Source organism: Polypterus senegalus, chromosome 13 (assembly GCF_016835505.1).
Source record: "Polypterus senegalus isolate Bchr_013 chromosome 13, ASM1683550v1, whole genome shotgun sequence".
NCBI classification, from domain to species: domain Eukaryota; kingdom Metazoa; phylum Chordata; class Cladistia; order Polypteriformes; family Polypteridae; genus Polypterus; species Polypterus senegalus.
Window position 1 is genome coordinate 158,854,029 of NC_053166.1, and position 17,859 is coordinate 158,871,887.

A 17,859-nucleotide genomic window follows, 5' to 3' on the forward strand; every position below is an offset into this window, starting at 1 on the left:
AATCCCTTGTCCATAAGTATTCACAGCCTTTGCTCAGTACTTTGTTGATGCACCTTTGGCAGCAATTCCAGCCTCAAGTCTTTTTGAATCTGATGCCACAAGCTTGGCACACCTATCCTTGGCCAGTTTGGCCCATTCCTCTTTGCAGCACCTCTCAAGCTCCATCAGGTTGGATGGGAAGTGTTGGTGCACAGCCATTTTAAGATCTCTCCAGAGATGTTTAATCGGATTCAAGTCTGGGCCACTCAAGGACATTCACAGAGTTGTCCTGAAGCCACTCCTTTGATATCTTGGCTGTGTGCTTAGGGTCGTTGTCCTGCTGAAAGGTGAACCGTCGCCCCAGTCTGAGGTCAAGAGCGCTCTGGAGCGGGTTTTCATCCAGGATGTCTCTGTACATTGCTGCAGTCATCTTTCCCTTTATCCTGACTAGTCTCCCAGTTCCATCCCCGTACCTGCCACCACCATGCTTCACTGTAGTGATGGTATTGGCCTGGTGATGAGCGGTGCCTGGTTTCCTCCAAACGTGACACCTGGCATTCACACCAAAGAGTTCAATCTTTGTCTCATCAGACCAGAGAATTTTGTTTCTCATGGTCAGAGTCCTTCAGGTGCCTTTTGGCAAACTCCAGGCGGGCTGCCATGTGCCTTTTACTAAGGAGTGGCTTCCGTCTGGCCACTCTACCATACAGGCCTGATTGGTGGATTGCTGCAGAGATGGTTGTCCTTCTGGAAGGTTCTCCTCTCTCCACAGAGGACCTCTGGAGCTCTGACAGAGTGACCATTGGGTTCTTGGTCACCTCCCTGACTAAGGCCCTTCTCCCCCGATCACTCAGTTTAGATGGCCGGCCAGCTCTAGGAAGAGTCCTGGTGGTTTCGAACTTCTTCCACTTACGGATGATGGAGGCCACTGTGCTCATTGGGACCTTCAAAGCAGCAGAAATGTTTTTGTAACCTGTCCCAGATTTGTGCCTTGAGACAATCCTGTCTCGGAGGTCTACAGACAATTCCTTTGACTTCATGCTTGGTTTGTGCTCTGACGTGAACTGTCAACTGTGGGACCTTCTGTAGACAGGTGTGTGCCTTTCCAAATCAGGTCCAGTTAACTGAATTTACCACAGGTGGACTCCAATTAAACATCTCAAGGATGATCAGGGGAAACAGGAGGCACCTGAGCTCAATTTGGAGCTTCATGGCAAAGGCTGTGAATACTTATGTACATGTGATTTCGCAATTTTTTTTATTTTTAATGATTTGCAAAAACCTAAAGTAAACGTTTTTCACGTTGTCATTTTGGGGTGTTGTGTGCAGAATTCTGAGGAAAAAATGAATATAATCCATTTTGGAATAAGGCTGTAACATAACAAAATGTGGAATGCGCTGTGAATACTTTACGGATGCACTGTATTTATCTATAGTGCCTTTCACATCTCCCACTGTGTCCCTGTACTAATTCCTTTCATAATCAATCATGTCACCTGGTGAAGAGCACCATATTCCTTGGTTGTGCACCTACCATTTCTTCAGTTCCCCAAGAAGGCCCACCAGCGTCTCCACTTCCTTCGGCAACTGAATAAGAAAAGGCACTCCCCCACCAAACCCCCAACTGTCACCAAATTCTGCAGGGGTGACAACGACAGTTTTCTAACTAGCTACATCACCATCTGGTTTGGGAAGTGCAATGTCTCCTGACTACAAGATCACAGTGGAGAGTGCACACAGCAGAAAAGATCATGGGGACCTCTCTGCCCTCTATTAAAGACGCTCCCACCCCTCACACAATCTTTGTCCCACTTCCGCCTAGCAGAAGGTACTATGGCATCTGAATTAGTTCTGCCAGGTTATATGACATCTTCTATCCTTTGGCGGTCCGGACTCTGTACTCTGTGCTGCCCCCATGCTCACAGATCTGCTTGTAGTAGTTAATTTATTTGCAGTACTTTGTTGAGGCTCTTAGTGCTGTTATCTTTTATAATTAGTTGCTGTATTATTTGTTTATTACTATCTTATTTCAAATTATTACTATCTATTGTGACAAATAATTTTATTTGTACAAAAATGTGCACAAAGCACCTCCACCTGCACTATTCTCAATAATCCAATAAACGCAATTCCCAATCCTCCACACCTTCCAGCAGCTCAGTCACCCTTCCTCCCAACTCGTCTCACTGCTGGGATCTCCCACAGTCCTTTTTCTTCAACCAGGAAGTACATCATTTCTTCTGTCCCCGTGACTGGGACGTACTTCCGGGCAGTAAGGGAAATATTCCTTGAGCCTCCCTGTGGTGTCCTCTGGCGGCCCCCATGGTATCCAGCAGGGCTGTGAATAAAGACATGCTGCAGGGAGGGCTCCATCTGGCGACCAGTGAGTATTGGCCAGGATGACCGGCCAGGCAATATAACCACACTATTCAATTATCTATTATCTGTTATTTGCGTCTTTATCTATGTAGAGTATAATACAGTTAGGTCCATAAATATTTGTACAGACAACTTTTTTTCTAATTTTGGTTCTGTTCATTACCACAATGAATTTTAAATGAAACAACTCAGATGCAGTTGAAGTGCAGACTTTCAGCTTTAATTCAGTGGGTTGAACAAAACGATTGCATAAAAATGAGAGGCAACTAAAGTATTTTTTGAACACAATCCCTTCATTTCAGGAGCTCAAAAGTAATTGGACAGTTGACTCAAAGGCTATTTCATGGGCAGCTGTGTTCAAGTCCGTCGTTATGTCTTATCAATTAAACAGATGAAAGGCCTGGAGTTAATTTGAGGTGTGGTGCTGGCATGTGGAAGATTTTGCTGTGAACTGACAACATGTGGTCAAAGGAGCTCTCCATGCAGGTGAAAGAAGCCATCCTTAAGCTGCAAAAACAGAAAAAACCCATCTGAGAAATTGCTACAATATTACGAGTGGCAAAATCTACAGTTTGGTACATCCTGAGAAAGAAAGCAAACACTGGTGAACTCAGCAACGCAAAAAGACCTGGACGTCCTGACAACAGTGGTGGATGATCGCAGAGTCATTTCCATGGTGAAGAGAAACCCCCTCACAACAGCCCACCAAGTGAACAACACTCTCCAGGGGTCGGCGTATCGATATCAAGTCTACCATAAAGAGAAGACTGCATGAAAGTAGATCCAGAGGGTGCACTGCAAGGTGCCAGACACTCGTAAGCCTCAAGAATAGAAAGGCTAGATTGGACTTTGCTAAAGAACATCTAAAAAAGCCAGCAGAGTTCTGGAAAAACATTCTTTGGACAGATGAAACCAAGATCAACCTCTACCAGAATGATGGCAAGAAAAAAGTATGGAGAAGGCGTGGAACAGCTCATTATCCAAAGCATAGCACATCATCAGTAAAACACGGTGGAGGGAGGCAGTGTGATGGCCTGGGCGTGCATGGCTGCCAGTGGCACTGGGACTCTAGTGTTTATTGATGATGTGACACAGGACTGAAGCAGCCGAATGAATTCTGACGTGTTCAGAGACATCAAATCCAGCTAAATGCAGTCAAATTGATTGGACGGCGGACGTTTCATGATACAGATAGATAATGACCCAAAACATACAACCAAAGCAACCCAGGAGTTTATTAAAGCAAAGAAGTGGAAAATTCTTGAATGGCCAAGTCAGTCACCTGATCTTAACCCAATTGAGCAGGCATTTCACTTGTTGAAGACTAAACTTCGGACAGAAAGGCCCACAAACAAACATCAACTGGAATCCGCTGCAGTAAAGACCTGGCAGAGCATTAAAAAGGAGGAAACCCAGCATCTGGTGATGTCCAGGAGTTCAAGACTTCAGGCTGACATTGCCAGCAAAGGGTTTTCAACCAAGTATTAGAAATGAACATTTTATTTCCAGTTATTTAATTTGTCCAATTACTTTTGAGCCCCTGAAATAAAGGGATTATGTTAAAAAATACTTTAGTGGCCTCACATTTTATGCAATCTTTTGTTCAACCCACTGAATTGAAGCTGAAAGTCTGCACTTCAACTGCATTGGAGTTGTTTCATTTAAAATTCATTGTGGTAATGTACCGAACCAAAATGAGAAAAAAGTGGTCTCTGTCCAAATATTTATGGACCTAACTGTATAGGTCATTAGCTGTCTGGCACTTGTCCTTTGTTTGTTTATGTATGTGTTGCACTGCAGTCCTGAGGTACCACTGTATGCTGCAACAGAGTGTATGGGTGGTATGACAATAAAACCACTTGACCCGATTTAATCCTTCAGCCTGTCCTCGTAGCTCATACCACTCAGTCTCGCAATCAGCCTAGTTGCTCTGCTCTGGATTCTCTCTACCTCTACTATGTGTCTTTGGTAATATGGAGACTTCACCACCTAACAGCTAATTTGTGATGGGCGTATTGGCACAAAGTGGCTGCCTTCACATCTTTTAAGTGAGTGCTACACGGTGGTGGTGGTGGTCAAAGTGGCTCCCCAATCACCATGTAAAGTGTTTTGAGTAGTGCGAAAGTGCTATTTGAATGTAAAGAATTATTATTATTAGTACTGGAGGTGAGGCCTCACTAGTACTATTGATGATGTTTCCTGGCAGGCCTAGAGAGAAATCCTGTATGTCTATAGATAAAGTGTTCTTTAGTTTTAATCAAGTTGGCTGAAATGTAAACACACATGTCGGGAGCGCATATGTAAACCTGATAACTGTCTGAATTAATTACACAGTCACGCTCATTTGTTTATTATTTAGTTCAAAACACAGAGTGTAACTTGCAAGGCGATCATCAGCACGAGCGCAAAAGTGCAGCTTAATAAAACTTCCAAACTATGTTTATTAATTAGTTTAAAATGCAGTGTAACTTGCAACATGATCACGGAAATGCACATTAATAAAACATAACAAGCCATGTTTATTAATTAGTTCAAAACAGTGTAACTTGCAACGTAGTCATCAGTACGATGACAGAAATGCACTGAATTGAAACTTCCAAACTGTTTCTTCATTAGTCCAAAACATAGTATAATGTGCAATGCGATCATTGGCACGATCACAGAAATGCGCATTAATAAAACGTACAAACGGTGTTTAGCAATCCGCTCAAAGCTGAGTGCAGAGTACGCAACGCCTTCCTCAGCCAACAAGATGGGACTCAATTCGGCAATGAACCGCTGCTTTCATTGGAGCGCCTCAGTCAGTCAGAAAGTCAGGACGCAGCACTTTCAGGCGCCGGGAACAGACGGCTTTAAGTAGGCTGATCTTTTACTTGTTTCTCCCGAGAAGCTACAGGAGCCCTAATTTAGGGAAAAATAAAGGACTGAGACAAACTTCTTCTCATAAAATTTACTTTTCCTAACTGCTTCTCCCTGTTCTGTGCATGCAGACAGTTTATTGTTTGAATGTGTTTGACAGAATGCACTAAGGTGTCACTAAGATTTAGTTCATATTACAATCTCATTTGGGATGGTATGGTGGTGCTGCCGCCTCACAGTAAGGGGACCGGGGTTAGAGTCCTGGGTCATCCCTGTGTGGACTTTGCATGTTCTCCTTGTGTTTGAATGGGTTTCCTCCTGCTGTCCAGAGACATGCAAGTGAGGTGAATTGGTGACACTGTATTTATTCGCTCTAGTATGCGCCATGTCAGGTGGGTGGGTGTGTGTGTGTTCACCCTGCAATGGACTTGGCACCCTGTCCAGAGCTGTCCCTGCCTTGCTTTCTATGCTTCCCTAGATGAGCTTCAACACCCTTCACGACCCTGGTCTGGATTGAGTGAGTCAGATAGTGACATGATATGTCATTTATCTTATACTAGGGGGCTTTGCCCCCTGCTCGCTTCGCCTGCCAACCCCCCTGTTTGGTTTTCCGGATACACACTTGTAAGATTTTTTTTTTTTTCTTTTCTTTGAATTGTTGCTATTTCATCAGTTTCACTTTTATTTCAGAACTTCTGTAAAAACAATATTTGGAATCTTTCGTGTCCTAATATGCTGAATCTTTTAAATGAGGTCAGTGTGACGTGTGTTTAATGACTTTGTACCCTAATTCAGGATAGGTTTCTCTGTTTGGAATTTCAGCACAGACAAAACGATCCACATCATCAGCACCTAATAATTTTTTTTGCAAAGTAACCAATAAATGCATACGAGTTAAACCCAGTATTTGAAATTCTCTGACTTAGACTAATTAAATTAATTTCCTTTTGTTTGTGTCAATGCGATCTGTGCTATCTTTTTTTTTTGATACTGTAGCGACTGACGTAATAAAGTGTCACAAAAGTTCTACTTGAACAATCACTGACTTCGTAACCCCAAACACAACTTTCTAGCACCTTCTCTCAACACCCCCTCCCATGGGTCTCACCTCCCCCTTACCGCTTCAATCGGCACCCAGCTATCAGTCTGCCATGCTGCACTCTGCCATCCCTCAATCGGACCCAACAGTCACTTAAAACAATAAAGGCTTCAGCTTGGCTGGGACGCTACAATACTTTCGACTGTTACTGCTTTCATATTCTGTACCTTTCTCTGCATGTGTATCGCGCCTTGGGTCTCTGTTCTCCGTGCTGCTCTTTCTTTGCTGAGAGCACAGGATCTGTGTGTGCCACGGGACTTTACATGACTGAATGTTTTTCTTGCTGTCCGGGCTCTTATTTGACAAGAAGGGCGTGTATTGCAAGAATCTTATGTTCCACGTCCCCGCGAGACTGCCCTTAGACAATCTCTTGGCACCAAGTCTCATGTTTACGGTCCCCGCGAGATGCTCCGTGGCCAGTCTTTTTTGTTTCTCGTGGGTCTTTTAAAATGTCTTCCGAGAACTTCCAAGAAGATCACGTATCATCGCCTTGCTTTTCCATTCCAGGATTTTTTTTTATATATATAGAGAGATCTAAATGTCTACACGTTGAATTGTGTGTCTGTCTGTCCGGGCCGGTAGTGAGAGGTGTAGTCAGGGCAAGGGCTCCACCTCTGAGGGCACACAAGCCAGGACAGAATGTCGGCAAAATGAAACCTCATTAAAATAGAGTCACTCCATTGGGGTTTGGGGGGGTAAACATGAATGCTTCTCACTAATGAAACACTAATATTACATTTGCTTTGTCTAAGTTACAAATCAAGACATACAAAATCTTTATCAACTTGCATATACAGTTTCACACCACAGCATGGCATCATTCCATCACAGGGCAGACACACACACGGGCCAATTTAGCAGTACCAGTTCACCTAACCTGCATGTCTTCAGAATGGGAAGACCCGGAGAAAAACCCACACAGACATGGAGAAAATGTGCCAACTCCACCCTGGCGCACCACTTCACCGCCCTGCCATCCCGTGGTGGTTGTGCCAGCCGTAAGTGGTGATGCGCTGCAAAAAAAATCTGGAATGAATGAATTACGGTGTGTTCACATGCTGTCGGACTGTTGGTAACTGCGAGTGTATGAGTTAGAAATTCCATGTGAATGCCCTGCGAACTCAGCGCTACAAGCCGGACAATTCGGAGTTTACCTGCTAATGTGAGAGGACCTACGCAGTTTGGTGTGCTGCCTCATATCATTTTTTTATTGTATCAGACATTCAGTTTTTTTACTTGCAGATTTTCTCATGTTGGTATTCCTTTGCCCACTGTATGAAAATGGTGGAATCCCTGCAGGTCCTAGCATCACTGTCTGTCAGTTTCGATGAACTGCTTACCAAAAACCCTGATGTTCTATCGCAGCTGGTGAAGTTGGGATTAATCGCATTCTTTGATGAAAGCAAGCCGTTTAGCGCCGTTTTGCTTGTTGTCATTTTTTTTATTTCTATTCATTTAATGTTTACATCAAATCAAGCTGCAAATTGAGCGTCTCTCAGGTGTTATTTTCAATTAATCTTTCTGGCAGCTTGTCCAACGTATAGACAGTAACTTGTCAGCATTTGCCCTTAAGCACATTCCATCTGTGGCCCGGCATTCCGTCTTGAAGAGTGAATTTTTCAGTAACGCCACAATGCTTACTCCCCTTACTCTTTTAATCGGTGTGCTGTGATGTTTATTTTTTATTTTTTGTTAAACTCTGTTTGCCTTTTTTTTTAACTTTTATTTTTTTGTCGCTGCCCAATCTTGCCCTCTTTTACTGTACTGGAGACCCAGAACATGACGACTGTTGGGCTCTTGGAGAAATCGCTACCAACGGTCACTAGTGAATCCCATGGAGGATTGACGCCGGCAGTCGTCACAGTTTCCTCCTTGGTGAATCGCTGCCGACAGTCATAACAAGAGCAATGTCACTCGTTTAAAGTGCCCATGGCAGCAAATCGTGAGGCACTTCACATACCGTTCTCGACCCTTTTCCATTGAATACAACGGGGAGTCTGTTGACCCAAAAGGTGGCTACTATGGCTTAACCTGAAAAGATTTGATTCATTCACTCTCCCCTCCATAGCTCATAACTTTGCAGTCCTGGAATTAGTCCAGTACAGTCATGGCCAAAAGTTTTGAGAATGACCCAAATGTTGTTTTTCACAGAGTTTGCTGCTTCGGTGTTTTTAGATCTTTTTGTCAGATGTTTCTATGGGATACTGAAGTAGAATTACAAGCATTTCAGAAGTTTCAAATTCCATTAAGTTGATGCAAAAAGTCCATATTTGATGTGTTGGCCCTTCTTTTTCTTTTTCAAGACCTCTGGCATGCTGTCCGTCCAACTCCTGAGCCAAATCCTGACTGATGGCAGCCCATTCTTGCATCATCAATGCTTGGAGTTTGTCAGAATTGGTGGGTTTTTGTTTGTCCACCCGCCACTTGAGGGTTTACCACAAGTTCTCAATGGGGAGTTTCCTGGCCAAGGACCCCAAATTTCGATGTTTGGTTCCCCGAGCCACTTAGTTGTCACTTTTGCCTTATGGCCCGGTGCTCCATCATGTTGGTCACCAAACTGTTCTTGGATGGTTAGGAGAAGTTGCTCTCTCTGGATGTTTTGGTCCCATTCTTTACTCCTGGCTCTGTTCTTAGGCCAAATTGTGAGTGAGCCCACTGCCTTGGCTGACATGAGTGGTCTCAGGATGCTTTACTGGTGTTGTGACACAGGACTGATGGTAGTGCCGCTCACCTTTTCTTCTCTGGAAAGTTGGAAAGGGGATTCATCAGAGATAATGGCTTGACCCCAGCAGTCCAATTCCAGAATATCAGTCTGTCCCTGATGTTTTTCTTTGCTGCCCTTCTTGAAACCCACCAGGACACCCTCCAAAAGTCTTGGCCTCCCTCACACCCTCCTGCTGACATTCCTGAGCAAGCTCTGCCCTGGCGGTGCCCACAGCTGAATCAACTTTAGGAGACGGTCCTGGTGCTTGCTGGACCTTCTTGGGCGCCCTGAAGCCTTCTTCACTTCTCTATTCTAACTAATCAGCGTGACAAGAGTGACCTCCAGCCTTGTCCTCGTCTCACCTGAGTTAACGGGAGGATCACTGAAGTGACGTCAGCAGGTCCTTTGGTGGCAGGGCTGACATGCAGTGGTTTTTTGGGATGAAGTTCATTTTCATGGCAAAGAGGGATTTTGTAATTCATTGCAATTCATCTGATCACTCGGCAGAACATTCTGGAGTCGATGCAAATTGCCGTTGTAAAAACCGAGGCAGCAGTCCACTCCTTGGGAATCTTCCCCAAATTCTTCCCAATCCTCTCGAAGGCTGCGCTTATCCCTGTTGCTTGTCCGTCTTGTTCTGTTGTCACATTTTTTTTTCCTTCCAATTCACTTTCCATTAATATTCTTTGACACAGCACTCTGTGCACAGCCAGCTTCTTTAGCAGTGACCTTTTGTGGCTGAGGGTCTCTGACTGTCTTCTGGACCACTGTCAGGGCAGCAGTCTGATGGTGTGGCCTACTGAAGCAGACTCTGATGCCATTTCAAGGCTTTTGGGTTCATTAGCTGAGTGGAGTGCAGTGGGACACCAGGAGTCTACGATATTGAACTTTGTTACAATATTCTCATTTTCTGAGATGCTGACTTTTGGGTTTTCATTAGTAATAAGCCATAATCGGCAAAATGAAAAGAAATAAACACTTGAAATATATCACTGTGTGTGTAATGAATCTAAATAATATACGAGTTTCACTTTTTGAATTGAATTACTAAACTAAATGAATTTTTGATGATATTCTAACTTATTGAGATGCCCCCGTTGTGCTTTCCTCACTACTCCAAGTGCTCTCCAGGAAGTGAACCCACCATCTCCTTCCTGCAAAGCAGCGGTGCCACCTGCGTGGGTATTTTTGGATGTGCCCCCATCAAACACAGAGTTTTGAGTCGCCGAGTCATTTGCAAGGCCTGAGCAAACTCTCCATGGCCAATTTAGAGCCTCCAGTCAACCAAGCCAGCGTGATTTAGAATGAGGCAAAGGCCCTGCGGGGAACGTACAAACCTCACATGCTGAAGACACCCTTTAAAATTAATTAGCATTATAATTTGTTTTTTTTTTAAGGTTTAATAAATACTGTCGCTCTCTCGCTCTGTAATTGGCAGCCCAGCAGCACCCACAGATGTGTAGTCTGCCTCGCGCCGAAGCTGATGGTGGAAGGAATTTTAAAACATGTTGCATACGTTTTTGAAGGCGTTAAAAATGCATCAGCAGTTATGTTTTACATTTCTGAAATGCTTTACAGACACATCCTTCTTGCCTGTAAAATCTACAAGGGAGGGGGGCTACCTACCCCAATAACCCACAATGCTTTATTACGTCTTCTCACCCGGAGAAGCTTTGGGATTCGACAATAAGAGGAGCTGATCTGTTTCTTATTAGGCTGTTCAGCGTGTACTTACATAGAAGACCCCAGAGGTCAGATGTCCACCTTTTGTAACCGATTTGTTTTTCTCCGGGGGTGTTGTGCACTAGAGTTTGTGTTCCTCTCCGCCGCTGTTCTCAATTAAAAAGTGAACAGACTTTCTGTTGCCACGATTTTGTTTCTTTGTTAATCGCTAGAATTGCTCTGTTTTGCTGTGGTGTTTACGTATGCAAATGTTGTTTTGTTTTAAATTACCGTTAATACATTCTAGTTGTAAATATATGCAGTACATGTGCTGCTTGGAGCCTGAAGTTGGTGATGAGCGCCATTCCAAAATCAAATTGGGTGGCATTTTCTTGCCTTTTTACTTTTTCCCTAAACCTATTATCACAAATTAAATTGGCCATTTGCGTTTCTGCCGTTGGTTGCGTTTGCAGGTGTTCATTTTTCAGACGTCTCTCCAAAGTCTCCCAGATCGAAGGCCTACTTTTAGACTAATTAGGAGGCAATGCATTTTGGGCTCTTAATGAACGTCAGAATTTTCCAGATGTGTAGCGAATCTGGCGCAGAGCAGAGGGCAGCTGTTGCATACAATTTTCTGCATTATGGCATCGGCTGTCAGTCCCTTGGCTTCTGTTGGTGGTTTTGGGGGGGTTTCCATCTCAGTTCTACTTTAGACATGCATGTGATGCTTTTATTTATTTATTTATTTATTTATTTTTCTTCTCGGCACTGATGGATGCATATCCTGACTAACAGTAATACTTTAAAGGACTAACTGGCACAAAGCGATGCCCGCAGGCCAAGGCCATTCATTCTGTGTCATAGCTGCAATTCATCTGGGAGCACCCGGCTGCCCACTCCGGTCCTTTCCTCGTTAAACTCTGACCCTCTTTTGTGCTGGATTATGCGTTTGACTGATGGGAAGCGCTTGTCCCTCCGCTTTCATTAATTAGCTCTTCTGTACAACGCTGCGCCTGCGCTTGATGAATTAGCTTAGGGCCGGGGATTAGCTTTGTGGGGATGTGCAATCAATCATGAATTGATGTTTATTTAAGTTTAATTAAGTGGGGCGTGATTTGCTCGTCGCTACACCTGTATGCTTGACATGTCGACACTAATCAAACGGCGCAGCTCGTCGGCTTCTGACTTGATAGCTTTTCATATCTCTGTGAACGAGGAAACGGGAAAGAGTGGGACCGCTCCATTCGGAGCCCTTGCCTTTGCTCACTGGAGTCTGAAACAATATATTGCCACTTTTGGTGGTCCCTGTTATGTGGGAGTGAATGGGTTAACTTTTTGCTCAGCAGTTCTGAATGAGCCCTTTATCAAGATGAACTATTATAAGATCAGGGAGAGGTGGGGAATTGTTTGTTTGTAAAATGAATGGACTTTTTCAGAGTTGGCAAGTGGTTGTGGTTTTCTACAGCCTGTGACCTGATCTCCATCTCTTTCAGAGGAAGAAGGTGAATGGAAGGGCCCTTTTTACTTTGTGCAAGCTGCAGACCCCCAGCTTGGCCTCATGAAGGCCTGGGCCATTGGAGACACGGATAACGGTGGCGACGAGTGGGAACAGGAAGTGCTTCTGACTGAGAAGGCCATTCAAGCCGTCAACAGACTAACACCTTTGCCCAGGTTCATGGTGATCTGCGGTGACCTCATACACGCCATGCCAGGTACTGCCAGCAGCCTCTCGAGGTTTGAGTTTAGAAAGATAGAATTATGAGTGAATGTAGTGAAAAGTCAAGCAAAATGACACCTTTTATTGGCTAACTAAAAAGATTACAATATGCAAGCTTTCGAGCTTTGTAATCTTTTTAGTTGGCCAATAAAAGGTGTCATGTTGCTTGACGTTTGAAGCAGAGGGTGATACAATATAGGGTGGTCCAGATCTAATTATGCAGATCCAGATCGTCTGGATGACTTTATCCGGGGATGATTCCAGTTCGGCACAAAGACAATTCTTCATGTCGTCAGTTCTCGCACTTCTCGATGGTCCGGGATTTTTCGGGTGATTTTTCTATGTAATAAACTTAAGTTATAACGTAATGAAAATTGCATAATTAGATCTGGACCACCCTATACAATACAATTTATTTTTCTATAGACCAAAGTCACACAAGGGCTGCAGTGGGCTTTAACAGGCCCTGCCTCTTGACAGCCCCCTAGCCTTGGCTCTCTAAGAAGACAAGGAAAAACTCCTTTAAAAAAACACCCTTGTAGGGAAAAAAATGGAAGAAACCTCAGTAAAGGCAATTCAAAGAGAGACCCCTTGCCAGGTAGTTTGGGCATGTATTGGATGTCAAAAAAAAAAGGGGTCAATACAATACACAGAACAGAACAAATCCTCAATACACTATAAAAATAAAACTATTACAAGTACAGAGCAGAATTTAACAGTAGATGATATCCCATAATATGATTTGGATTTGTTTAAAGTCCTGGAGACCTCAGCCACCAAGCTGCGTCTCCCAAGTGGCCATTCCACAGCTGAGACAGCGCTGGGCCAGTTAATCAGATGAAATTACCCCTCTACCCGACAATTCCTGTGATCCTCCATCAGGGATGACTTTACCTTAGGCAGGCAAAACAACTTGGCAGGTGGGCCGTGGCACGTTTGAGTACCGGGAAGAGAAACAGAATAGGTGAGGGTCAGTAACAAATTATAACTCTCATGTTACTTGTGTTTTAGTGTTAATGACCAACAATAGAGATGCAGTCTGTACAGGTAATCAGCGGCTCTAGTCAGGGTGTGCTAATCTGAAGTCGTGAGTCTTCAGCTGGGATTTGAAAGCTGAGACCGAAAGGGGCATCTCTTATAGTAGCAGGCAGATCACTCCACAGTTTAGGGGGGTCCTGTAACTAAAAGCTCAACCTCCCACTGTTGTTTTATTAATTCTTGAAATCCTAAGCAGACTGGCATCTTGAAATCTTAATGTGCGCTCAGGTTTTTTAGTCATACTAACTTCAGACAAGTAAGCCGGACCTCCGCCATTTAAGACTTTATATGTTAAAAGGGATTTTAAAATCTGCCCTAGACTTAACCGGGAGCGAGTGTAAGGATTTAAAAACTGGAGTTATATGTTACTAGAAATAAATATAGGAATTATGGTATGAGGAACTCGTCAGAACTGGCTGACGTCAAGAGTGGTGTTTCACAGGGGTCAGTGCTAGAGTCGCTGCTGTTTTTAATAAATACAAATAATTTGTATAGGAATATAAGAAACAAGCCGGTTAAATTTGCAGGTGATACCAAGCTAGGTTGATTGGCCGATAATTGAGAATCCGTTGAATCAGTAAAGGGCCTTGGACCGCACACAAGCTTGAGTAGATTTGTGGCAGATGATATTTATTGTCAGTAAATGTAGGAAGTAAATGTTAGGTTTTAATATACAATGGGAGGTCTGAAAATCAAAAGTACACCCTATGAGCAGGATATAGGAGTCAAACTGGACGACGCTATGAACTGCCAGCCAGTGTTCAGAAGCCATTACGAAGGCTAGCAGAATTTCAGGTTATATAGCGCCTTGATCTGTGGAGTACGAGTCACAGGAGGTTCTGCTCAAGCTTTATAACACACTGGTGAGGCCTCATCTGGATGACTGGGTGCAGTTTTGGTCTCCAAGCTACAAAAAGGACGTAGCAGCACTAGAAAAGCTCCAGAAAGAACGACTACAGGGGATGAGTTATAAGGAAAGATTAAAAGAGCTGAGCCTTTACAGATTAGTCAAAAGAAGGTTAAGAGGAGACCTGACTGAAGTATTTGAAATTATGAAGGGAATGAGTCCAGTGGATCGAGACAGTGACTTTAAAACAAGTTAATGAAGAACACGGGGGACACACTTGAAAACTTGTTAAGGGTAAATTTCACACAAGCATTAGGAAGTTTCTTCATACAGAGAACCGTAGACACATGGAATAAGTGGCAGTGTGGTGAATTTTAGGACTGTAGGGACCTTCAAAACTTAACCTGATGTTATTTTAGAAGAATTGAATGGACAGGACTGATGAGCTTTGTTAGGTTGAATGTCCTGTACTCACCTAGATTGTTCTAACAAGTTCAGCTAGTTTTCTTGGTGGGGGGGAATATAATATAATAATATAAAACTACAGGATAAACCTCTCTAACAAGCTCCAAAAAGTTGAAGTGTGCAGAGATATTTGTGGGATCCTACCTTTTTAAAGGTAAAACTGAAGAATATTTACATCTAAAAGGATAAAGCTCTACATTTAACGTTTATTTGCTTAGCAGACACATTTATCCATTGCAACCGATAAAAAGAGGTCAAGGGAATCGAGTAGACAGCGGTCTGGGGAGCTATTTGGGAACAAGTGTTACAGGACAAGGTTAAGTCATTGTAAGGGACAAAAGTGAAGGTCAGTGATGTCAAAGTAGGTGGTTATTCTGAAGGTGACACTGCTTGGTATTGGCATCTGACAGGGTCTGCTTCTGTAAAGGGAAACCTAATATCGACTAGGCTTAGATTCCAAAAGGTGGCAATCAAGTGCCCTGAGATCTGACAGGATCGGATTCCCTGAGCTAAAATTGAAGAACACTGATATCTGGCAGTAACGCTTTAGGCTGTAAAACTCTCTCAGCACCTATAGTGCATAAAATGGTTTTGCCAAGCAGCAATCAGCAACTGGGAAGAGCGTGCCAGTGCAGTCTGCCAGTACTGGGGCCGTAGGGAGGTGATTGCATATGGTGTGTGTACTCACACTGTTGTCAGGTCAATTTGTGTTCTTTTCAGGAGTGCCAAACAGCTTTGCATTTATGAATATTTGATTTCTGCTTGGGAATTCTGAGGAAGCACGTAAATCGGCATGGCAAAGTGAATGTGTTCTACAGGCCCAGCGCATTGTCCAAGCGATTCCTCAAGTCCTCTACTCTTACAATTAGTGGCTGGGCATCTCATAATTTTTGGAGATTAGAAGACCAGTGCCGATGCTGGAATGAGAGGCCACTCTGAAACCAGTAAGCGTCACAGTTAGGTTTTGAGCAAAGTGATGCTTCTAGGATTTTGCTGCTAGGTGGAGATCATTACCTTTTGCAAAACGTGGGCTCCCCTTATCCCAGACTTCTAATTTAAGTATCCTAGTATGTTGGCGCTTCTCATTCTTGGCCTGTAACCCATCACACCTGATCTTTGCCCCTTGTCTTTATTAGCCTTATAATCTTCCTACCTTTGCACAAAATTTCCTAATGCACTACTGTGACACCATTAAAGGAATGATGCCAGCCCCATCCTCTCGTTCATTGGTCAGAAGCTCCATCTTCAGTTGTCAAGCTCATTTGAACAGGTTTCCTTTTTATGCAATGCTGTTCATTAATAGTGCAGTTGTGGAGCGGGTTGAGTGTTTCATACAGATGGGGACTCAACATCAGGAGAGATTTAACACGGTCCACAAACAGACATTCTGGTGAGAAAGACAAGGCAGGGCCTTTATCATTGTAGACAGTCGATGAAGCTCAGAGTGTCTAAGAGTCCTGAAGACCTTCTCTGTTACGGCCGTTGAGGCTGCCTGATATGGAAATGGCTCAAAAAGGAGCGAGACCGAGCGCGTCATGGGGATATCACTACCATCCCTACAGGACCATCCACAGTATATACAAATTTATGCATTACCAAGGTAGCCAGCGTCATGAAGGACTCCTCTCTCACTTTTCACAGCCATGGCAGACACCTGCATTGCCTCAGATCAAAAACAGAATGACTGAGAAGGAGCGTCATTAAAAATAACTAAAGACCATCTTGTCAGGCATTCCTCAAAATTGTAAAAATATGCATCCTCTTATTTATATTTCTTCTTCTTCTTTGTCTTTTGGTTGCTTCCTTTAGGGGTCACCACAGCGGATCATCTGCATGTCGCCTCTCACTACATCCATAAACCTTTTCTTAGGCCTTCCTCTTCTCCTCTTCCCTGGCAGCTCTATCCTTGTCACCCTTTTCCCAATATACCCAGCATCACTGGTTTCATTCTTGTTTTTCAGCCTCATAATGTCGTCTTTGACTTTCAGGGACACAGCTCTTGTGCTCCTGATGAACAATGGTAGCTGCAAATTCCAAAGGGTAGGAGTAAGTTGAGGTATTTTATGAAGCAATGAAAACCACCTGAGGAATCACAAACACCGGTGATGCCAATTGTCCCAAAACTCACTGAAATGTAAAAAAAAAATGGTGCTGGTTCTACAGTACATGCTTCTCATGTTGAACAATGGCAACTACAGACTCCAAAGGGTAGAAGCAAGCCGAGGTATCTCATGGAAACACAAACACCCATGATGCCAAACATCATGGTACCCTGAAATGGGGAGGCCGTGAAGAAACTTAAATGAAAGTCTGTAGTGAGCACTTCAGTCACGTCAATTGTAAACTGTGGAGCAGAGGGGTACATCAAGGAAAGATGTCTTTGTACCAAATTTTATGTGGGACACTCTACATGTTGTGGTGTCCTTCTCTAGTGAAATCATCTCAGCCTGTTAACTTGTGTGGTAGATCAGCGGACAGTGAGTTCTATATTTCTACACTGTAAGCACAGACATACTCAGAGTAACTGTGCTGGGGACTGAATTTCTGACACTGATGACTTGTTTTTTTTATAGCATTCATCTCCTGGTGGTTTATAGGCGGAGTACACTTGTCCTCCTCCTCCTACAGAGCATCAGTGATACGGCCTTGGTTTTGTAAACATTGTCACAAATATACACCAGACATCATGAAGGTTTGGGGCAGCCACCCATATAATGTGTCCTGGCTGCAAATGTAGAAATTTTTAGAGTTGTTGACAAGACTGAGTCCAAAACAGAACTGATCACATATAGCAAAGATGGCGGATTTAAAGGCCCATTCAAGAAGTGATGTCATCTCTGGGGCTGGACCTGGAAGTGATGTCCTCGGGACCAGAAGTCATGTCATTGAGGGTGCCAAAACCTGGCAGGATTTCCCATGAATAGTCTGTAAGTAACTGAGAAAGACAGTCCGTACACTCTGCTGCCCCCTGGTCGGTGGTGGTATTACAACTACTCAGGCCCTTTAGCTGCTTCCTACTTGCATGTGTGTGACAACATGTAGTTTTCCCATAATGCCTCTTCTTAAATAGCTTTGCATAAATGGTCCATTTCCTTCACTACTAGTGTTGT

General features: G+C 43.6%; 1 protein-coding gene across 1 annotated transcript in view; it reads left to right on the forward strand.

Moving 5' to 3' along the window:
- The window catches only part of cpped1 (calcineurin-like phosphoesterase domain containing 1), a 92,788-nt gene that overhangs the window by 32,283 nt on the left and 42,646 nt on the right, over positions 1-17,859 (forward strand). Inside the window, exon 2 of the mRNA XM_039776397.1 lies at positions 12,176-12,394. Within this exon, the coding sequence (XP_039632331.1) occupies positions 12,176-12,394 (219 nt within the window). The remainder of the gene's footprint in view (positions 1-12,175; positions 12,395-17,859) is intronic.